This window comes from Rhinolophus ferrumequinum, chromosome 3 (genome assembly GCF_004115265.2).
Source record: "Rhinolophus ferrumequinum isolate MPI-CBG mRhiFer1 chromosome 3, mRhiFer1_v1.p, whole genome shotgun sequence".
In the NCBI taxonomy this organism is placed as follows: domain Eukaryota; kingdom Metazoa; phylum Chordata; class Mammalia; order Chiroptera; family Rhinolophidae; genus Rhinolophus; species Rhinolophus ferrumequinum.
The window spans coordinates 6,821,843-6,844,543 of NC_046286.1; the positions used below are offsets into that span (position 1 = coordinate 6,821,843).

The following is a 22,701-nucleotide window of genomic DNA, read 5'->3' on the forward strand; positions in this document are numbered from 1 at the left end:
GTGAAATCATCTGATGTTTGGGATTTGCTTCAAATGACATGGGAAGGGGGAGTGAATATGGCTGCAGATGGAGCAGGTCTGACCGTGAGCCGATCGTTGTTGGGTCTGGGTTAGAGGTGCATGGGGTGCATTATATTATTCTGTCTACGTTTTCTGTGTTCGGAATTCTCCATAATAAAAAGTAAAAACAGGAAGTGAGGAGGGTTAGGAGTCAAACAAACAAGTTAGGAGGGTTAGGATTGGGGGGAGGAGCCAGGCACCTGCTGGAAGAAATTGCTCAGCTGAAGCTCTGAGAGAGCAGGGCTGTTGGCGTGTGAGGCCCCCGTGGTTCACAGGCGCTGGAGTGTGAATCTATGCCAGGCCCTTTGGGTACCAAGTCCCTACACTGCAGGACAAAGACCAGTCTCAATGGAGGGCCCTGGCTTAGGCCAAGGGAGACCAGAACCTAGTGGGAAAGCCCTGAAGGGCCTGTGAGGCTTGAATAAGGGAGAAAAGGCAGTGCCCAGTTGTTCTGGAAGGGCTGGGAGACCGGTGATAGAGGAGGCATCAGGCAGAGACAATCTAACGTACCAGGAGCAGGGAGGCCTGAGGATGGAGCAGTGAGAACATAGTCATCCAGGCTCCCAATCAAATCTTTGCTAGAATTGTAGGACATTTACCTCTGCTTTGGAAATATCACTTCTTTTGTGTTCTTACTGGGTGTCTTTGGGTAAGTTACTTAACCTCTCTGACCTTCAATTTTTTCTTCTGTAAAATCAGGATAGTAATAGGACCCACCCCATAGGCAATTATGAGATTAAATAAAAAAATACTTGTAAAGTACTAAAAAGAGTTATTATGTATTAGCTATTATTATCATCAGAGTTTCAGGGAGGAAGTTGCTGTCCCCTGGGGCAACGAGGTGGAGACAGAAGCCATTAAAAATGAGAGAACCCAAGTAGGGATGGGGGGTAAGAACACACACCAGCCCTTAACTCCCTGCCAGCCCTTAATAGTTTTGTGATTTATTTTTAATTTAAAAAAAAAAAAAGAAAGAAACAACTGCTGCTTTCCTTACAGCAGTGAACAGGGTCATATGCAGAAAAGAAGTTGTTGAGAAAGAACCGTGTAAAATCCACTGGACCTTGAGAGAAAGTGTAGTTAGCCAGAGACACTCAGGCCAAGAGGCCAGCCAAGGGCCCAACTCAAGAAGCTACCTCTTGCCCCCGTGGTGGCTTCTGTAAGTGGGGGTCTGTAGGAGTGAAAGGTCAGTGCCTGTGAGGGAGGGGTGGGGCCTGAGCGGGCTCCTCCCTCTGCGGGGAGCACCAGCCTTTCCCCTTCAGGGCTGTGGCTCTGGGACCACTTCCTCTTTCTTCACTCTGAAGCCAGGAGCAGGCCTGCTGAGCCCTTGGGAGAGACAGGAGCAGATTCCCGATGCCTTACCCACCTGTGACCCCAGGTGGGTGTGGCTGAGTGTGCTGGCTGGAGGCCTCTCTCGCTGCTTCAGGGCCCCTGGAGACCTGCAAGATGGAGGGGGCGCGTAAGGAGAAGCTGGCATCTGTGTCCAATCTTGTGACTGTGTTTGAAAACAGCAGGTATGGGGTGGTGGGGGTGGGAAGGGTCACCTTGGCTAACTGGCAAGCTCCCTCCAGCTCCTCTGCGCAGCCCCGTGCCCCGGGCGGTCACAGGCTCTCCTAGCCTCCAGGCTGAGGAACAGGATCAGGGCCACCTTGGGCCCCAGCAAGTGAGCGGTTCTCTCTCTGAGCCCTGTCCTAGACACCTCCACCTGCCTGGGCATGGCCCAGGGCCCTCGGTCAGGGGTTCCTCAGAGCATGGGAGAATATTGGTGGGGCACCTGGCGCTGAGCAGAGGTGAGAGGGTAGGGTGTGTGTGGATGTGTTGGGGAGAGTCCAGACGTGTGTGTAATTATGCGTGAGAGTGGGTGGACCAAACACCGTGTTTGGGCTGCAGAACTCCACCCATTGCCCCACCAGCAGAAATAATAGCTAATACTTATCAAGCACTTACTCCTTATGCATAGGATAACCATATAATTTATCATTCCAACCACGACACAATTGACACTGAATGTGAATGCCATTGAATTTTTTTGGCAAGGGGGAGGGGACAATAGGAAAAGCGGAGACTGTATCAGGTAAATCAGGATGTAGGGCTTTGTTACTTATTTCATTTAATCATCTAACAGCCTAACGGGTGGGTAGGTTCTATTTTTATTCCTATCTTACAGATGAGAAAATAAAGAACAGAGAGGTGGGGAGGGGGCAAGAGGCAATGCAGGGGCTTCTGTCTGAAGGGAAAAGCCTGGGCCAGATGTGTGGAAGTCTTTGGTGGCTGTGGCAGGGGTGGGGTGTGTGTGTGTGTGTGTGTGTGTGTGTGTGTGTGTGTGTGTGTGTGTGTGTGAGAGAGAGAGACAATCTGCTCTACAGGCATGTTAGGGACAGTTGTAAGTAGAGTTCTCTGGAAACAGACTCTGAGATAGAGATTTACTTCAGGAGATTTGCTGGGCGGAGTTTTGGGAACAACACGATGGGGGTGAGGGATGCAGCATTAGGCAGAGAGAGAAGTTGAGCTGCCATACACTTGCAACAGAGGCCCCAGCCTGTCCCAGGGAGCTCAAGTTGTTCCAGTTGAAGCAAAATCTAGGTCTTTGTATATGGACTAGACGTTGGTGTGGACTTCACCTTGGGTGAAGTTAGCCAGCTCTCCTCCAGGGAGGGCAATTCCCAGAGAGGAATTCAGTCAATTACCTGTCAGCTGCCATACTACCAGGAGCTGGGAGAAGTGCCTCAGTCCTGAGCGGGTGTGGGTGGCACAGCGCAGCATCATGCAGGAACGGTAGCAGACACAGGAGCCTAAAGAATGAACTCTCTCTGGAAGATTTCTGCCTTTGGATGCTAAGCTCATGGAATTACCATGCCGCCAGCTCACTGACAACAGATATCCTGGAAGGGGCCTAGACTCTGTGCTGAGGGCATCAGAGCCGACAAAGCCTCCTGTGGGCTTCCCAGCAGAAGTGGCATAGATGTGGACCCACAAGGGCAGTTCACTGTCCTGAGCCAGGTAACCTTACCCTGCCTCTCCCAGGGTCCTTTGCCAAGCACGTTCTGTTCAGCACCGAGGACAGGTCTAGGAACCACCTTCCTGGTCCACCAACCACCTTCATGGCTGTGGAAAGAAGGCACGCCAGGCACGCCCAAGGGAGACCCTCAAAATGTATGCTCTGCCCAGGTCAAAACGCCTAGCAGGAGGGGTCGGCCCTCAGCCCAGAATGGGGTCAGAGGAGGCCCTGTCAGAGGGTGAAATTTACCCCTTATTGTTTGAGGGGCCCCATGCCAGCTAGCTTGGCTTGGGCTTTCTTACGAGGGCTTCCAGCACTTTAATCTGAAACTGAGGGGTGAAGAGGAAAGAGAAGCTGGCCTGGAGCACTTGGAGAAAAATGCAGAAGCTGAAACCACATGTAGAAGAGAAAGCCTGAGCCCAGCAACTTCCATGAGCTGCAGACCTGCGGGCTAAGGAACTAGGCATTGGGGTACCAGAGAGGGGTGAAAGAGCCCATGAGGGGCTATCGGGGACTGGGTCCCAATCCCACCTCTGCCACGAACCAGCTGTGTGACTTGGGACCAGAGGCGGAGGGGACAATAGGAAAAGCTAAGGGGAGAATAGGAAAAACTGACTCTGGACCTGTTTCTCTTTGACTTAAATGGAGAGGGGCAGTTTAGGGCAAAGGCTCAGGAGCCAGACTGCCTGGTCTGCATCCCACCTCTGCTACCCCTAACTGAAAGTTACTTATCCTCTCTGTACCTCAGTTTCCTTAGCTGTAAAATGGGGATAATGAAAAACTTTCTCACAGAATGTTGGCTGGTTGTCCATTTCCCAGCCCATTTCTCTCAAAAGGGTACCCACCTGTGTTGTCATCACAAGTCTTTCCACACCAAAGGGAATGGGATACAGGCCAAATCATTGGATACATTCAGCGAGGGTTGCCTCTGTTATCGAAAGAACTTCACTGGCCTGCAGACCCAGTAGGTAGAGTAACAAAGCTGCCCTACAAAGACCCATCTCTGGTGGCACAGGGAAACTGCTCCCAGACTGGCTTTCCCTGACCAGAGTTGTGTACGGCATAGCTCCCATTGAAAAAAGCCCCAGCTTTTATAGCTCTGCCCTCTCTTTACAGTGTTCTATGGCTCTCACCTTCCCTCAATGTATCAGTTACTAAGGTTTTAAGGCCTTTCCTGCTGCACAGACTAAAAACGGGTGAGGTCCACAGGTGAGGGTGATGAGGGCACTTAAAAATCTCTGTGTGCAGAAGGAGGGCTCCTTGCTGCCTTTAAACAGGGAAGTATGTAGTTCCCCAGAGAACAAAACGCAGTTCACGCTGACTCATTTTGAAGACTGGAGTTCCTTCCAAAAAAGTATGGAAGGGAAGTGGAAGTTTTACTTAGCAACCTCCTCCTGAGGGCCAGTTACTCAGGGCCACTGCACACCTGTGATTTGCATGAATCACCCCAAAATCCCCACCAGGAAGGTGCTATTCTTCTTCTCACTCTACAGACAGGATACTCTCAGGTCTGCTTTCTTCTCAGGACACCGGGAGCAGCACCCGGAGCCCACGTGCTGGAGGCCACACATCACAGCCCTGGGTGCAGGCCTCCCCCTCCCGCAGGACCATGGGAGAGGCCCAGTGTGGGGGAGGCCCTGGGGTCCGGGCCCAGGACGGTCAGCAGGAGGTACTTGAGCTCCCTGAAGAACAAGCTGTCCAGCGGGGCCTGGAGGAAATCTTGCCAGCCCGGGACCCACCCGGGGCCAGGGATGCAGGTGCCTGAGTGCTGGGATAGAAGTGGGGAGCCGGGGGTCCCCTCCACTGATTTCCTCCCCATATATTCTCTTCCAGTCAGAGTCAGCACTTCCCCAGCTGGAACCTAAATTCTCCCCCGTGAAAGGCTTTTAATTGTCTAGTATGCACCCCACTGCCGGTATTATTTCATGTACCCCTCAGTGTAGGAGAGTTTTAGGCAAGGAAATCAAAACTCAGACAGCTTAAGGAATTGGTCCAAGGCCACACAGCTTGGAACGATCTCTCTTTTGTGAAGCAGGTACCCTTTCCAGGTGTGGCCTCAGCTTACCACCTGAAGGAGGCAATAATCCCAACTAGAAATAGAGGCCAGAGCTAATTCCTTAGATTGATCTAGGGCAGGTCACCTCCTTTCTCTGGGTTTCAGTTTCCTCGTCTGTGGAATGCAAGGGATAGGCTGCATCACACGGTGTACCTGGAGCCACACGGCAGGGTTCACGTCCCAGCTCTTTTGCTTACTAACTGTGTGACCTTGGGCAAGTCACTTTAACCTCTTTGTACCTCAGTTTCCTCACTTGCAAAATGGGGATGGTGGTCACAATAGCATGTTCTGGTTATTAACTGCTTTGTGACAAACCACCCTAAAATGCAGTGTCCAGATACAATGTATTCTTTCTCACAATTTTGTGTGTTGACCAGAATGCTATTGGATAGTTTTTCTACTGGTCTCATTTGGCATTTGTCCTAGTCAGCACAGACTGCCGTAAAGTACCATAGACGGGGTGACTGATACAACAGAAATGTATTTTCTCACAGTTCTGGAGGTTGGAAATCCAGGATGAAGGTGCCGGCAGGGCTGGTTCCTGGTGAGGCCTCTCTCCTGGCATGCAGATGGCTGTCTTCTTGCTGTGTCCTCACATGACCTTTTCTCTGTGCAGACTCTCTCCTGGTGTCCCTTCCTCTTCCTATAAAAATACCAGTCCCAGTGGATTAGGGCCCCACCCTACAACTTCAATTAACTTTAACTACCTCCTTGAAGGCCCTATCTCTAAATATAGTCACATTTGAGGTTAGAGTTTCAACATATGAATTTAGTGGGGGACACAATTTAGCCATAATAGGTTCTCTCGTGTGGCTGCAGTCAGTTGGTGGCTGGGGCTGGAATGGTCAAGCAGCTCAACTCTCAAGCCCGGTGCCTGGCCAGGGATAGCCAGGAGACCGGGCTCAGCTGGGAAGCCGGCACGGCTGGGTCACTGACTCTCTCTCTCCCTCTCTCTCCCCCTGTAGTCTCAGGGCTTCTCCTCTCTATGTGGCCTCTCCGCAAGGTCTCTCCACCAGGGCAACCAGACCTCCAAATACAGTGGTTCAAGGCTCTCAAGAGAGTACAGGCAGAAGCTTCTAGGCCTCTTGGGGCCTAGGCTCAAAACTGGCACAGCTTCATTTCTTCCCCATTTTCTCAGTTAAAACGACCCCAACGCTAGCCCAGGTGCACTGTGGGAGGGCATGAATGTCGGAAGCTGCATTTCACTGGGGCATCTTTGGAGACGATGCCCAAGGTCCACCTCAGAGGAGACTGAAGCTGTCCCTCTCCTTCTCCTCCCCCCAAACCCCTGCAGGAGCCTGAGGAGAAGAGGATCGTCCAGGAGCTGCTGGAGACAGAGCAGGCCTATGTGGCACGCCTCCATCTGCTAGACCAGGCCAGTAGCCAGGACCATTCACCTGAGCCCCAGCACCTGGATGTCCTCACCCCACCCCGGCTCTCCCTCCTAACCCACCTCACTGAGCTGAGAGTTAGAACCCCTCGATATGATTCTAGAAAGCCTAAGTCCTTTAACCCCATTGGCTGGAGTTGGGGCAGAAATCAGGACTTAGCCCATGAACACTGTTCCCCCTTCTGCCCTTGGGGCCTCACATATAGCAGAGTACACACCAGCCAGTCCTTCCAGGCCCCACACAGCGTCCCCATCTGTCATCCCAATGCCAATATCCTAACCATTATTACCCCCTCACAATTTCTTAAGGAGCCCCAAAGCTAGAGGGTTAAATCATTGAACATCAGCAGAGAACTCTTTAGCTCGGCAAAGTCCAGGACCTTGACAGACCCCGAATTGGCCCATGTCTGACGTTCATCAGCTGCCCACCTTTGGCCAAGTCCCTGAGTCTCTAGGCCTTGGTTTGCCCATCTGTAAAATGGCTAGAATACAATCTTCCCTGCCTATCTCTTCTGGAGTTGTCATGAGGATGATGGGAGATTAGGGAGGTGAAAGCATTCAGTAAGCTGGGAGGGCTGCCGAAGCCCCCGGGGCTGTGTTGTCTCCCTCTGGGTGGCTGTGGGTGGTCCCCTCTCTGCCACACGCCCTGTGACCCCACGGTGTCTGTAGGTATTCTTCCAGGAGCTGTTGAAGGAGGCGCGAAGCAGCAAGGCCTTCCCCGAGGATGTGGTCAGGCTCATCTTCTCCAACATCTCCTCCATCTACCAGTTCCACGCACAGTTCTTCCTCCCAGAGCTGCAGCGGCGGCTGGATGACTGGTGAGGTCCACCAGGAGCCTCTGAGTCCCCTGACCACAGCCCTGGCCAGGCTGGGGCACAGCCCCCAGGGCACTGGTTTCGGCCTATTAGTCTCCTGCTCTTTGCTGTGTGGCCACACGACAGTCTCCCGCTCAGGGCTCATTATCTGCACAGCAAGAGGCTTGGACAAATGAGCCCTGGGAGGCCTGTGTGTGTGTGTGTGTGTGTGTGTGGAAGGAGACAGATCAGGTCCTCACTAGGCTGAGTGACTTAGGAGCCAGTGGAAATAGCCAGCGCTAGCAGGGCTTCCTATACGCCGGGCCTTGGGCTTTACACCCATTAATTCATTTAATCTTCACGTCAGCCCACTGTGGGATGCTGGCATCGTGGTTACGTAAGAAACCCTCTTTGTTTTCAGAGGTGACCACTAAAGTATTTAGTGCTGAAATTACTTGCTTTCTGTATTTGGCCCAAGAAATGCCATAATGTCTGGGACGGCCTTTAAAAATCTTGGGCAAAGAACAATGATAGTAATTGTTAAATCCAGGGATGGATATATAGGGGTTCATTATTATTATATTCTTTTTACTTTATGTTTGCCTCAAAGGTTTCATGATAAAAGTTTTTTTAGACAGCACTGTGAGGTCACCTACCATCATTTTCATTTTTTCAGACGGGAAAATGAGGCACAGAGAGGCTAGGTGACATGCCCGTGAACTAGAGTGAGAGGTGTAGTTGGGAGTCGAACTCCGGCCAGCTCCACAGGGCGGCTCCTTCCTGCTTTGCTGTAACAGTCCCTGGGGTGAATGACCTTCAGGCCCTACCCCAGGATGATCCTGGCTAAGACCTACCTCTCTGAGCCTTCATTTCCTCATGCTAAGATAGGCCAAGAAGTGTTCCCCCTGCAGGTTTGTGAGAAGGAAACATGACGAGACATGCAGCATGTCTTGGGCACTGCTTGGCACGTGGCCCTTGCCATTGTTACAAGTATCAAGTCATTAGTGAACACCTGTCCTGGGCCTAGCTGGGCCTTTGGGGGAGCCCAATCTGTGGGAGAACAGCATCTGCCCTGAGGGGGCTCCCAGTCTAAGAGGGGCGAACCGCACACTTGTGTGGGAGGATGACATGCCGCCCATTGCCTGCACCCAGAAGTGAGGCAGAAAGGCTGCTTTGGGGGTTCAGGGAGCCTAGAATCAAGAGAGGAGGTCCTCAGGCTGAGGGTAATGCCTGAGTGCCCCTCCTGCAGGTCAGCCACCCCACGTATTGGTGACGTGATCCAGAAACTGGCCCCCTTCCTGAAGATGTACAGTGAGTATGTCAAGAACTTTGAGCGAGCTGCTGAGCTGCTGGCCACCTGGAATGACAAGTCTCCCCAATTCCAGGAGGTTCTCACCCGCATTCAGGTGAGGCTGGGGTAGAGGCGGGGCAGAGCCTGCACTGCCACCCGCTGTGCAGTGCCTCAGTTTCCCCAGGGATTTGGGGTATCTCTCAGGTTCAGTGCTTCCACAAGTCCTGGTACCCACCCGCCCCGCCCACTCCCATGGCCCTGAGGGGAAGCCTGACCCACCCCTCCCCATTCTCACCCCACACTATTCCCCCCGCACTGTCCCTCCCCAAGAGCAGCAAGGCCTCGGGCAGCCTGACCCTGCAGCACCACATGCTGGAACCTGTGCAGAGAATCCCACGCTACGAGCTGCTGCTCAAGGAGTACGTCCAGAAGCTGCCAGCTGAGGCCCCAGACCGGGCCGATGCCCAGAGTGAGGACACCCCTGGGGGATTCAGGGGCTGGGGAGGCCCGACCTACTCCTATATATTTAATGAGCATCTGCTAACATGGTGTAATGACCATCAGCCATCAACATCGATTTTTGGTATTTCGTAGACATTATAGCACTTTTTACAGACAAGGACACTAAGGCCCAGAGAGTTTTAGTGACTTGCTCAAGATCACACAGCCAGAAAGGAGCAGAGCCGGGATTTGAAGCCATGCCTGTAGGAGGCCGAAGCCCATGCTCTTTCCACTGCACCCTCTGGGTCTGGCTCACTTTGGGGAACAGTGAGAGACACAGAAGCCAATCGCCTAAGCCCTGTCTTTCAGCGGCTTCCAGTCTCTCCACCCGGAGGGGGAAATGGCCCCCCATCATCCAGACACCCCACGTGCTGGGCCGCACTGGGAGGGCTCCTGTAGGGGGCGCTCACAGCAGGCCTGAGGCTACTTTGCTAGGTCTCAAGGACCTCCTGCCTCAGCCACCAGCCCCAGACTTTCAGGGGATAACTCTGGCTCACCCCCGCTCCCCTCCAGAAGCCCTGGACATGATCTTCTCAGCCGCGCAGCACTCCAATGCAGCCATCACTGAGATGGTGAGCAGCCCGGCTCTCAGGGCTGGGAGCAGCGGGCATCCCCGGGGCCTGTCACCTCCTGCCTGCGGCTCTCCGCCTCCCTCAACCCACCCAGGTCTCTCTATCTGCTCATCCCCTGATCCCGCCCCGTGGCACCGGCTCCACTGCTGCCCTCCCTCTCATACCCTGACCCTGTACACACAAGGCAAAACTTCCAGAAGGAGGTGGACCCTGCCCGGCCGTGGCTGAAGGTGCACCCCTGTCCCCAGGAGCGACTGCAGGAGCTGTGGGAGGTGTACCAGCGCCTGGGCCTGGAAGACGACATCGTGGACCCCTCCAACACCCTCCTCCGCGAGGGCCCCGTTCTCAAGATCTCCTTCCGCCGCAGTGACCCCATAGAGCGCTACCTTTTCTTGGTAGGAGGATGCTAAGCCCCCCACCCCACCCCACCCACCCCAGCCCACCCCCACCCCGCACTGGGGAGGGAAGTCATGGGCCGCACTGCCCAGGTCCTGCCTGCCTGATGTCTACCTGGTACTGCAGGAGGAACCGGGATGCTTCTCTGGCCTTCTCTGCTTTGACATCTGGGTGGCTTTGGACAAGTGCTGCCTCCAGGCCTCAGGGATTTCCACCTGAGGGCTTTCCCAGACATGCCCTAGGAAGCAACCGAGTGAGCATTAGAACCCAGGCTGTTTGCTTCCAGCCTGTGGTGTTATTTGTGCTCTAGGACTGCACAGCAGGAGGGAGTTAGGTTAGCTACTAGGAAGAACTGCCTGGGTTTGCACTCCAAAAGGCAGCGGTCTCCTGGAGATCTGGAAACTGGTCCTGCCTAGAGGTCTGGGGGAGGGCGTGACCCCTTTAGTAAGCCCCTGCCACCCTGAGCCCCCTTGAGAAAGGCCTCATAGGTTTCTGAGCTCTGCTGTGGTCCTTGGAAGCCCACAGGTAGGGCAAACCTGCAGTGACCATCCTCGTTGGAGGGGGTCTGGACAACCCCTTCCTCACAACCTGTGACAGACATCCTCGAGCTGGCCCAGAGTGTGGCAGGAGGGGAAGGAGACCAGTGGTGCTTGGCCCCCCTTGGAGAAGCCCCCCCAATCCTTCCCTGACCCACCATTACACACGCTCATACATGCTCACGTTGTGTCCACTGCAGTTCAACAACATGCTGCTCTACTGCGTGCCCAGGGTCATCCAGGTGGGTGCTCACTTCCAGGTGAGGACCCGCATCGACGTGGCTGGGATGAAGGTGAGAAGCACCCCAAGCATTGTCGGGCTTCACCCCGAGGGTAGGCCCGAGTATGGGGAGGACTAGGAGGGCCTCGCCCTGGTTCTCAAACCAGGTACCCAAGCCTGGCGGGTCCTGGGCCATCGTGGAGGTGGGAGAGTTTGAGGTTAGAGGTCTCCCATCTGGGCCCCCAGCCCTCCTGTCCAGGGCCCTTCTCTGCTCCCGCAGGCCTGGCCCACCCTTTGGGTCCGGCGCCCGCCCAGCCTGGCCTCACTCTGCTTTCACCAGGGCTTACAAAACTTTAATAAGTACAGGAACCCCCTGAAGGTCTTGTTAAAATGCAGGTTCTGATTCAGCAGGTCTGGGGTGGGGCCTGAGATTCTGCATTTCTAGCCAGCTTCCAGGCGGTGCTGACATTGCAGGTCCACAGGCCACACTTTGAGAAGGAAGGGTCTACACTGTCAGCTCAGCTGCTGGCTTTATGTGTCCCCAACCAGAGGTGGCCACAAAAGAGCCGGGACCCCAGTCCGTAATAGTGCCCACTAATAGGCAGTCACCGTGGGTCGGGCTCTGCCTCATCCCATCAGATCTCCTTACCAGCCCTGTGATGGAGGGGCTCTTATCCCCTGCAGTTTTGGGGTTTTTAATCTTTTAAAAATAATAATTTTATTACTTTAAAAATATAGGTAATACACATTCCAAAACTCAAACAATATAAAAAATATATGCAATGCAAAGTCTCCTCCCCAAGGTCCCGTTCCTGGAGGCAGCCTCGGCATATCGTGAGACCTTCCAGAGGTAGTCTTCACACACACAAACTAACACTGTATTATTACTGCTCCCTTACTTTTCTTTCACATCAACAGTGACACAGGTTTTCACATACACTATCCTGCGCTTTGCTTTTTTAGCTAAATCGTAATCCTGGGGGTGGCTGTGTGTCAGCTCACGAGGAGCTCGGTCCTCCTTTTGCAGAGCCGCGCGGTGGCCCAATGTGTGCCTGCACCGTGGTTCTTTCAGCCAGTCCTCTACCGAGGGCCATTTAGATTGTTTTCAGTTGGCAGCCTCTGCAAATGAGACTGTTGAACTAATGTGCGCAGCTTGCCTGTGTTCAACTATCTGTAGTTGATCCCATTTTTAAAGATAAGGAAATAAACTCTGATACATCCAATGGAATATTATTCAGTGCTAAAAAGAAATCAACTATCAATCAGTGAAAAGACATGGAAGAACCATAAATGCATATTATTAAGGGAAAGAAGCGAATCTGAAAAGGCTACATCCTGTATGATTCCAACTATATGACATTCTGGAAAAGGGAAAACTATGGAGATAGTAAAAAACCAATGGTTGCGATAGGTTAGGAGAGAAGGAGGGACAAAGAGGCAGAGCATAGAGGATTTTTAAGGCAGTGAAACGATTTTGTATGATCTAATGATAGGTCATTATACATTTTCCCAAAGCCGCAGAATGTGCCCCGGCAAGCCTGCCTCCTAATGTAAACTCTGATGTGTCCATCCATGTAGGATGGACTCTTCAGTTGTGAATGAGCGTGCCATTCTGCTGCGGGATGTTGACAATGGGGAAGGCTGCACATGTGTGGGGGCAGGGGGCCTATGGGAACTCTCTGTACTTTGCTCTCAATTTGCTGTGAACTTGAAACTTTTCTTTAAAAAATGAAATCTTTAAAAACTATAAGGAACCTAGGGCCTAGAAAGGTTAAGTAACTTGCTTGGGGTCGATCCAGGTTGAAGGTTCAGGTATAACAGAGTGCAGAGGCCCTGTGTCTGCTCCCCAGACTACGCTGTGTCCTATTAAGCCTTCAACCCAGAGGAATAAAGCTTATGGCAGAATTGCAGGCCTAGTAGAGGAAATGGCGGGGGAACGAACCTTCTTGACCACTCCTTTTTCATCCCTCCTGTCCCGGGTGTCCTGAGGGCTGGGGCTGGAAGAAGCATGTGCAGGCTTGTATTTCTGGGAGCCCTGGTGAGTGAGACTGAGAAAGGCAGGTTTATGAAGAGTTACAGACAGACAAATGGAGACAGACAGCCCTGTCTTAGGACTGGCAGAGACCCAGGTATAGAAAAGGAGAGGCAGAGACTGACTGACAGATAGAAAAGCCAAGAAATATAGAGACTAAAACAGAGTCATAAGAAAAAAAAACAGAGATGGGGCTGAATGTCAGACACTTAGGGCTCAGGGTCCCAGTGTGTGCCAGATTCCTGGCGTCTGCCAGTCCCAGTGAGTTGTTCCCCGCAGGGCATGTTCTGTGCTCCAGTGGCCACACAGCACCCTCTCCTGGATGGCACAGGCCTGGTAGGTGCAGACTGTGGCCATGAGTGCGTGGGAACCATTTTCTGAGTCTGACAATTGGAGGCAAGTCTGGCCTTCGACCATCATGATGTTTCCCATTGGCCTATGACCTCCCTGGCCTCCTCCTTCCTGGGTGTCAGGGAGGCCTGGTTCTCCCTGAGGAGCTGACTCTCCCTGAGGTCTGACTTGGTTCTAATGTTGTGCCATCCTGCACGGGGCCAGCCTAGGAAGAAGGAAGGGATGTAAGCACACACCGCCCCCCGCGGGTCTCCATGTACCATGGTGCAGGTTGTGCACTGCACGAGCTAAGAGGAGCCACACCTCATCCACAGCAGCTGTCACAGATGGTAGATTAACAGTTCTCATTGTCCGGCAGATGGCAGTCAAGCATCTTGTTCCAACAATATCTGACTATTAGGCCAATTTGCCAACAGATGTCAGTAAGGTGTTTTGAGGAAGTGGTGTCTTTTTCTAATTAGCACAAAGGCACTGTATGGGCTAGTAGGGACCTGAACCAGCCCAGACTTGGGGGTGGTTGAGACTGGGCACTCAGGAAACTGTTCTCTAGAAAACTTCATCCTCTCCCTCTGCAGAGGTAGACGGCCCTGGACCCTCATGTCAGGAGCTCCTCCCATGTCTATTAAAAGCATCATATTTCTTCCTACCTCTGGACTCCAAACCTTAGATTTCTCGCTTCTTTTCCCTCTCCCTTCTCCCTCACCCAATTAGTCAAGGAGTCTTGCCAGATTTTCCGATATTGTCCCCCAGTTAGAAACCTCTTCTCTCTCCCCAGGTACAGGCAGGCCCTAGGTAGGCCTGGACTATTTAGGTCATCACTTCCTAACTGGCCTTTGGGCAATTGGTTGGTACCATCTCCCCCAGATCCAGCCCTTCATACCTTACACACAACTGCTGGAGTGACTCCCCACACGCCTCTTTCCACCTGAGCTTCTCCCTCTATAAGCCCTCAGAGCCTCTCCATTGCCAAGACTATTGAGTCCAAGAGGGGGCAGACTGGTTCTGCGGTCCTGAAGGGTGGACCAGGCCTAACATGAAAAAGGGTGTGCCCAGAGTCTAGCGCTCTCTGGGATGTGGGGGGCGCCTCTTAAAGTGGTCACATGTGGCAGGGGACCAGCAGAGGGGCTCAAGTGTCAGATGGATTCAATGACAACAAAGTTCCCTCACACTAGGGTCTTGGGCTCTAAATCTGTGGTTTAGCTTTCCTTTGTGACTCCTTCTCCACACTGCCTGGGAGAGGTCTGTCTGTGCTTACAGGACTCCGGAGGTTGGGTGGAAATAGATGCTCTTCCATTTTACCTTGAAGGGCCAAAAACTTGAGTTTGAATCCTCATTCTGCCCTTTAGATGCTGTGTGACCTCAGGCAGCTCTCTTGCCTTCTCTTAGTCTCCATGTCCTCATCTCCTAAATGAGGATGATAATATCCACCTCCCAAGATTGCTGTGAAGATTTTCTTTAACTTTTTATTATGGACATTTTTAAACCAAGGAAATGGTACGATGAACCCCCACGTATTCATCACCTGGCTTCAACAATTGTCAACTGAAAGCCAGTCTTGTTTCCTCAGCATTTCTCCTCCTAATCCCCTTTTCCACTGGATTATTTAAGAGCAAATCCCACACACACAATCATTCTACCTGTAAATACTTCAGTATGTCTATAAGAGATAAGAATTCTTTTTTTTTTTTTTTGGCCCTAAAACATGACAGCAGTACCATTATCACATCTGACAAATTAATAATAATTATTTAGTAACATTAAGATCCTTGGGTTTGCCTTGACTGTCTCTTACACGTCTTCTCACAGCTGATCTGCTTGAATCATTTGTAATATACTTCTTACATCCCTTTTAATCCATCATACCTCCCTGTCTCACTTTTTTTCCCCATTTGTTTATTGAAGAAAAAAAAAGATCATTTCTTTGGTAGAGTCTCTCATAATCTGGATTTTGCTGACTGCAGCCCTGTGGCGTCATTTAACATGTCCCACAGTCCCCTATATTTCTTGTCAACTGGTAGGTAACCTGGAGAGGTACCTGACCAGATTCAGTTCTGCAGGAAGACGAGCTGGAGGGGCACTGCCCCTGGGATGGCTGTTGGCATTAGGACTGATCGATGGGTTCAACAGTTGTGTGGATTAAATGAGAACACGCATGGAGAGCCCTGCGCTCAACGGCTGTCCCTTAGGAAGCTCTCTCTGACTGGTAGCTTTCATAATGGCCTCGGGACTCTGTGGCATTCTGGGACAAGAAGATGGTGAAAGACAAGATCTGCTTGATCCATGAATTGGGCGAGCAATTCTTTCTTTCACTGTATGGGATAGAGAGTCTTATTCGAGGCCCTAGGTCTGCTCTTGAAAAAATTGTGTCCCCAAATCCAATTTGTGACCCAATTTCCATTTTTGGTGAAACCTTTGTCAGGAACTGTCACCCCTACCTCACACGGGACCAATTTAGCTGCTGCTAAATTCCAGAAGCTGGAAGTCCGATTTGCTTAGAGCCAGGCCCAGTGCACGTGCACTCGCTTGGCTCCACAAGGTTAGGGAGACCGTGAACAAGCTCCCTATCCCTGTTCCTGGAATTTGAATTGTCCCTTGAGCACAACCCACCTCCACCACCCACACTGCCTCGAGGGCGGTGGGACAAGTCTGAACGGCAGTCCGGTGTCTGTCCTATTTCCGCGCAGGTGCGGGAGCTGACTGACGCCGAGTTCCCGCACTCCTTCCTGGTGTCTGGGAAGCAGCGCACCCTGGAGCTGCAAGCCCGGTAGGCGGCGGGCTGGGGGCGGGGAGGCAGGAAACTGGGAGGGTCTGCTCTCGTCAACACCCGTGTTCACTTTCTGGGCAGGTCCCAGGAGGAAATGATTTCCTGGATGCAGGTATCAGAACGCTTCAGGGCTCCCAAGATTCTGACCCTACCTCCCCGGGCTGAGGGGGAGGGAGGGGTGCATGTGTGTGGGAGCAGGGTGGGGGGTGTGGGGGAGGAGTGGGTGTGTGCCAGCTGCTCCGTGCTCTTCCTCAGGAGTGGCCCTGTGGCAGTTTGGAATCAGACTTGAGTTCAAATTATGCTGCCTCTCACTGCGTAGCTGGGTGGCCTGGGACAAATCACTTAATATCCCTGACCCTCAGTGTTCACATCGGTTAACTGGGGGTAATCATTTCTCTTCCCTTAAGTCAGCCAATGTGTGCTTAAAATCTGGCACCTGGCACCCAGTAGGCTTTCAGCAATGTTTGTCAAATGTGTGGATGGATGGACACATGAGCGAGCTGCCCCTGTCACCCCTCTAACCACCTCCTGTGCCCCTGCCTCAGGCCTGCCAGGCCGCCATTGACCAAATCGAGAAGCGGAATGAAACCTTTAAGGCTGCGGTCCAGGGCCCTGAAGGCGATGTCCAGAAGGAGGTAAGTGAAGACTGCAGAGCCGCCCGCTGCACACAGGGCTACTCCCGCTCTGCGCTACCCAGGCCCTCTTGGAGGGCAGGGAGTCACCTACCAGGAGTGATTTGAAGGGGGAAGCCCACTCACCCCAACATCGCCCTACTCAGAGACTCAGTGCCAAAGGTTCCCCATTAGTGAACAATTCCTGTGGGAGCCTCTGTATGCAACCACCCCTAAGAAGGACTGCACGTCTATACAGCTGTGGCTGTCAGGGGCGCCGCAGCTTTGGGTTTGAAAGTGCCTGAGATGAGTAAGACCAAAGAGAGGTCGAGGGAGGCGGGAGGGTGGGGGTCGGGGAGAGTTTCTGTGACTGAATTTTAAACCGAGCTCTGAGCCCTGACTTGCTGGGTGTCTCTGCTGAGTCACTTGACCTCTCTGGGCCTCAGTTTCCTCACCTGTAAAACAGGACTAATAGTAAGCCATGTACCACACAGTCTTCATTAGTTCCGTCAGCGCCACGTGAAGCCACCGGGAAGCACCACACACATAAGCCCCACCACAAACGGGGGCAGGGGCCCCAGGGCCTCAGGGAGTAGGCACAAGAGGGTCACGAAGTCCCCACCCTGCTCCCCAACAGCTGCAGTCCGAGGAGCTGGGCCTCCGGGCCCCGCAGTGGGTCCGGGACAAGATGGTGACCATGTGCATGCGCTGCCAGGAGCCCTTCAACGCCCTGACGCGCCGTCGCCACCACTGCCGGGCCTGTGGCTACGTGAGTACTCCTGCCAGCACCCCGGCCTCCACCTGTCCCACCTTAGCCTCCGCCCTCTCTACTCAGGCCCTGCTCACCCCACTCTCCCCTCCCCGCCGACTCTGCCGGCTTCAACCAGGGTCGCCCAGAAGCGCTGGGTGTGATCTCGGCGCCAGGCATGTAGCTACCTTGTGTGGACCTCACAGCATCCACCTGTGAAGCAGGGCCTGCATTATCCTCATTCCACAGACAGGGAGACGAGGCACAGAGAGGTTAAACGGCTTGCTCAGGACACTCCACAAAGTGACCCTATTAATTCACCGCCATTTCCCGAGGCCCCCAGATCCAGCACCAGGAAATGGTCTCCACCTCCAGAGTGGGGGCATTCAAGCCCCTCAGCCCCGCTCAGGTCTTGCACCCACCAACCACCTCATCAGCCCTATGCCTGCTATAGCCATCTGTCCCCTCCTCGTCTTGGCAAGTCCTCAGCACTCCAGCATGTGATCAGCTCTAGTGCTAAGTCTGCCTACCAGGTTTGGCCCTCAGTTTCCTCACCTGTACAATGGGGATTAGAATAGACAGACACCTCCAGGATACTGGTGAGGACTCAACAAAAGAAGGTGCACTCCTTTCCCTCTCTTCCTCCTCCTGGCCTTCCCCCTCAACAGTTCAGGCAGGGCTCACAGAGGAGTGAGTCACCAGCTGATTGAGGAAAGGACCTGTCCACTCCACTTGTCCCTCTTATCAGCTCAAGCCCAGTGATCAGAGGCAGATCTGACTTTGCTTTTTAAGCGCCTGCTGCACTTGAGCTGTTCTCTGCCGACATCACAATCCCCTCCATTTACTCTGCAAACAGAGAGGCCCTTTACAACCTTAGTCTTTAATGACTTCCTGGGGACAGGAGACCAGCTGGGCAGGTTGGTTCAGGGAGGTGTCCCCAAGATGTGTTAAACTGCAATCAGGACCCAAAGCAAATTTCTAGGACTGGGGACACACCTCTGTTCAGATGTAAGTGATGAGTTACATCCCAGAGCCAAATAGAAAGGTTCTGGAGATTAGCTACTGTTCTTGGTGATTCCGTCTGTAAATAAGAGGTGAGTCGATTCACACTTGTGGCTTTGTAAGTAGCTCCTTAAAAATTATTTAAAATAGTTAAGAAATACAAAAAGGCACAAAGAACAATATAACAATACCCACTTCCCTAGCTTCCAGGTACATGGAAGAAATAAAATATTCTGACAGCTAAAGGAAATGTATGATCCCTGATTGGATCCTGGATGGGAAAAACAAAACCAGCTACTGAGGTCATTATTGGGACCGTTGGGGGAAATTTGATTATGAACCATATGTAGGTGATATTGTATCGATGTTAAATTTCCCGAGTGTGAACAGGACATTGTTAAAGGGCAGGAGAGTGTCCTTGTTCTTGATTGATATCAACTACATATTTAAGGGTGAGGTGTCATGATCACTATAATTTACACTCAACTGGTTCAGAAAAAAGTTATATATATATACAGAGAGAGAGAGAAAGCAAATGTTAACAACTGAGGAATTGGGTGGTGGTAGGGTTTCATTGTATTATTCTTCCAACCTGTCTGCAGGTTTGAAATTTTTCAAAATAAAAAGTTGGAGGAAGAGAAAATAAATAGATTAATAATATAAAAAATGTTTTTCATCTCAATAAGAAATAAAATACTCCCGAAGTAGTTGAAGCCTCCTATGCGAAGCTGTGTGCGACACCCTCGGCCTGGTTTTGGGGTTTCTCCTGCCTATGCATACATACCTTTGTACTCTGTGAGTCATTCTCTCAGTGGTTTGGTGGTTTGGTGCCCAGTTTCTGTCTCCCACCTGCCAGACGGGAATCCTGGTGAGGGTGGGGCAGGCCCAGGACTTGTCCTGCGGGGCCCTCCCAGGTTATGTGCTGTGCTGGGCACACAGAGGAGCTCCCTGATAAATATCCTTCCCCCCTCATCTCTACCTCTTGCTACCCATTTCCAAGCCCACATCCTGGACTCATTGTGACACCCCTGTCTTCCTGGTAGTCGCATCCTGCAGCAGCACCCGTGTTTCTCTCCGAGTCTCATCATGCTTCTTTCACCCTGTCTCTCCAGCGTGGTCCACATCGGCCTTCTTGGGGGCCTCTCCATGGTGGGCTGGGGATGGGCCCCACTCCACAGAGTACCCATGGCAGGTCTTCCTGGCAAAAACAACCCGCCCATCATTTTTGTATTGGAACACGCTTGACTCTAGGATTGCGTGGAATGCAAAATTGGCATGGATCTTAAAGCTAAAGCACCGGAGGGCCAGTTGTTGCTAGTGAGCTGTATGGCCTTCAGCAAGTCGCTGCCCACTCTGGGCTGCCCTGCGCTTGCTGTCAGGTGAGGATAAAAGCCCTGGTGCTGTTCACCTGGGGGTGCTGCTAGGAGAGTCAGGTGAGATGGTAGAGAGGACAGAGAGCACTTGGAGAAGGGAATCACATGCAAGGGGTGTGTGCCAGGCAAGGCCCGGGGGTTAGCAGCTGCCTTCCCAAAAGAGGTATCTGAAGGGGAAAGAAGTTGAGGCACCTGCAGTGGGGTCCAGACCTCAAACCCCCAGCTTAGGGAGCCCAGAGTCTCTGAACTCTCCCCCTTCAGTGCTGCCTCTGGCGGCTGGGCCTCTGCCAGCATGGGGAATACCCCTGTCTGCCTCCATTTCTCTCCTGAATCTCCTGTTTCTTCCTCCTGTCCCTGGTGGCTCTCACACCCCCACCTCACTGGCCCCGGTGTGAATATGGTCCTCCCCACCTCACCTCAGGCTCCAAACCCCTCCTTCCTGTTCTCCCCCAGGTGGTGTGTGCCAGGTGCTCTGACTACCGGGCTGAGCTCAAATATGATGACAACAGACCCAACCGAGTCTGCTTCAGCTGTTACACGTTCCTCACCGGAAGTGTGCTCCCCGAGGACGACAAGAGGCGGCACATCCTGGAGGTGAGGGCCACCACCCTCCACTCAGCAAGGGGGTGCAGGGCGCCCACCACACCGCTTGCTGGCACTGTCCTAGGTGCTGAGGGAAAGCCAGCTGTGGTCACACTCTCCCTCCTCCTCTCTCTGCCCACAGACACACCCCCATGCCTTCCCCGCCAAACAGAGCTGGGCCTGTCACCAAACTGAAGCAACTTTTGGCGGCACTGTTGTTCTGGCTCTTCCACCTCTCCCCTGGGTCCCCATCCAATAATCTCACAGCCCCTCTGGACAGTTCCTGTGCATGTCCCCATGTCCTAACCAACAGTCCCAGGAGGGGAAGAGAGCTGGTGTTACTGAATCCACTTTACAGATGGGGAAACTGAGGCTCTAGGTCAGGGTCCCACTGTTGGAAAGAGCTAGACTGGAGACTCCATTCTAACTGGAAGGGATTTCAGGGACCTATCCCATGGAGGAGACTCAGGCCCAGGGAAGTGACTTGCCCAAGGTCACACAGAAAGTTAGGAGCCAGCTCTCTGACCTTGCCACAGAGGTCCTTTCTGCTGCCCTTGGGGCCTCGCTGAGCCACTCTCCACCCCACAAGCACTCCCCAGGCGTCTCCCTCAATGCCAGTCAGCACCGATGGGGCACTAACTATATGCACCTACCTGCTACGAATACAGCGTAACTCAGCCCCGTGCTGGGTACCACGGCCCGCTGCCCCTCACTCATTAAAGGCCAGGTTGACATTCCACTCCCCTTGGGAGGTGGAAGAAGACCCCAGCCTATTCCAACTGACCACAGCTCCCAGGTTTCACGTTGGTTCCTTTCCGGGGACATCTGCCTGCTTTCCATTGGACATCTGCCTGCTTTCCAATACTCTCCATTCTTCTGGGGGCCAGCCCCTGCTCATGTTCTCCCTGACCACTATGCCACACAGCCTGCCTCTGGAGAGAGGGGATGGTCAGCCCCCCTTATCAGGCCCCTCAGTTCTGCTCCCTGAGGGAACTTGTAGGTGACAAGTCCTCTCAGCACCCACCCTGAGTTCAGGCTGGCTGGGGTTTGACTGCAGCTCTGCCGCTGGCCAGCTGTGTGACCACAGGCCTGTGATGGGACCTCTTTGAGCCTCAGGCAAATAACCCTCCTTGCATTGTTGCTGCAGGCATTAGAAATAGTGGTTGTCAAGCCCCCAGACCAATGTCTGTCACATAGTGGTGCTCTGTTCCCTGACAGTCTCTCTCTCTGATTTTAGAAAGGGTCCACGGCGGGGTCTGAGCAGAGCCTAATGTGCAGCTTCCTGCAGCTCGTCGGGGACAAGTGGGGCAAGAGCGGCAGCCGGGGCTGGTGTGTGATCCCCCGGGATGACCCCCTCGTGCTCTATGTCTATGCCGCCCCTCAGGTAATGCCACCACCTGCTCCCCCAGGTCTCGGCCCTCTCACAGTGTGGGGCAGGGTGCAGGGGGCGGGGAGGGCGAGTACTGTTGGCCCAATATGTCGGATGAGGAAACTGAGGCCCAGTGAATACATCGTTCCCTCCAGTCACAGGGTTAGACCCACACACTAGGTCACAATTGCTTTGCCCTCAAGGGGCAGCCAGTTCTCTTCTTCCTTGATGCCCTCCTGCCAGCCACCCTGCCTCATGAGTGTGTGGGGAGTGCGAGGTGGGTGTGTGGCTGTGACCCTCAAATGACTGAGACGGTGGGCTGAGTGGGAGGACAGCTGCCCACAGCTCTTTCCTCCCTCCCAGGATATTCGTGCTCACACCTCCATTCCCCTGCTGGGCTACCAGGTGACAGCAGGGCCCCAAGGGGACCCCCGGGTCTTACAGCTGCAACAGTCAGGACAGCTCTACACCTTCAAAGCCGAAACTGAGGAGCTGAGGGACCGCTGGATGAAAGCTATGGAGCGGGCGGCCAGCGGCTGGAGCCCCAGGGAACCCAGTGATGGGGATCTGTCTGACTGAGCCACAGCCAGCCCCTCTCCCCCTCAGAGCCCGGCTCCTGCAGCCTCTGTGACCTTCCATCCCACGCGGAGTTTTAAATAATTGATTGCTAGTCATCTAGACCCAGACCGTATGTCCTGATTTGGGATTTAGAAAACATGGGTCCATTCCTTTGGGAAGAGGTGGAGGGGTGACCAAGCTCCTGGTTTGCCCATGGCAGAGGAACTTCCTAGGACGGGGGACTTTCCGTGGTAAAACCCGGGAAGTCCCAGGTCGCCCAGGATTGTTGGTCACCAGCGTGGTCTCAGCGTGGGCTGCACATTGGTGTCACCAGGGATCTTTTAAAAATACCCATGGAAAAGATATGAAAATAAACTAAAACTTAAAATAACAAAACAACAATACCTGTAGCCATCATCAAAGATTTCTGATTTAATTGGTCTGGGATGCGGGAGGCACGGGTATGTTTCAGGAGTACCCACGGCCTCGGGTACCCA

General features: G+C 53.1%; 1 protein-coding gene across 3 annotated transcripts; it reads left to right on the top strand.

The window, feature by feature from the left end:
• Positions 1 to 1,353: 1,353 nt before the first annotated feature.
• On the top strand, positions 1,354 to 22,614 carry FGD2 (FYVE, RhoGEF and PH domain containing 2). 3 transcript variants are annotated; one of them, XM_033103463.1, is made up of 16 exons: positions 1,354 to 1,574; positions 4,584 to 4,815; positions 6,409 to 6,489; positions 7,174 to 7,322; positions 8,548 to 8,704; positions 8,920 to 9,058; positions 9,604 to 9,662; positions 9,911 to 10,057; positions 10,795 to 10,887; positions 15,882 to 15,961; positions 16,043 to 16,073; positions 16,507 to 16,596; positions 17,210 to 17,341; positions 20,149 to 20,289; positions 21,515 to 21,661; positions 22,052 to 22,614. In XM_033103463.1, exons 1-16 carry the CDS (start codon positions 1,507 to 1,509, stop codon positions 22,223 to 22,225), a joined length of 1,920 nt encoding a protein of 639 aa, XP_032959354.1. In that variant the 5' UTR covers positions 1,354 to 1,506; the 3' UTR covers positions 22,226 to 22,614. The 3 variants fall into 3 exon arrangements, with proteins under 3 accessions (XP_032959354.1, XP_032959353.1, XP_032959355.1); XM_033103462.1 differs by having other exon boundaries at positions 22,010 to 22,612; XM_033103464.1 differs by having other exon boundaries at positions 1,363 to 1,438; positions 22,010 to 22,613.
• The last annotated feature ends 87 nt before the right edge of the window (positions 22,615 to 22,701 follow it).

Coding starts and splice junctions, on each gene's coding strand:
- FGD2 (XM_033103462.1), top strand. CDS start 1,507: ATGGAGGGGGCGCGTAAGGAGAAGCTGGCATCTGTGTCCAATCTTGTG. Junction 10,888..15,881: donor TCGACGTGGCTGGGATGAAG/GTGAGAAGCACC, acceptor ATTTCCGCGCAG/GTGCGGGAGCTGACTGACGC. Junction 15,962..16,042: donor ACCCTGGAGCTGCAAGCCCG/GTAGGCGGCGGG, acceptor CTTTCTGGGCAG/GTCCCAGGAGGAAATGATTT.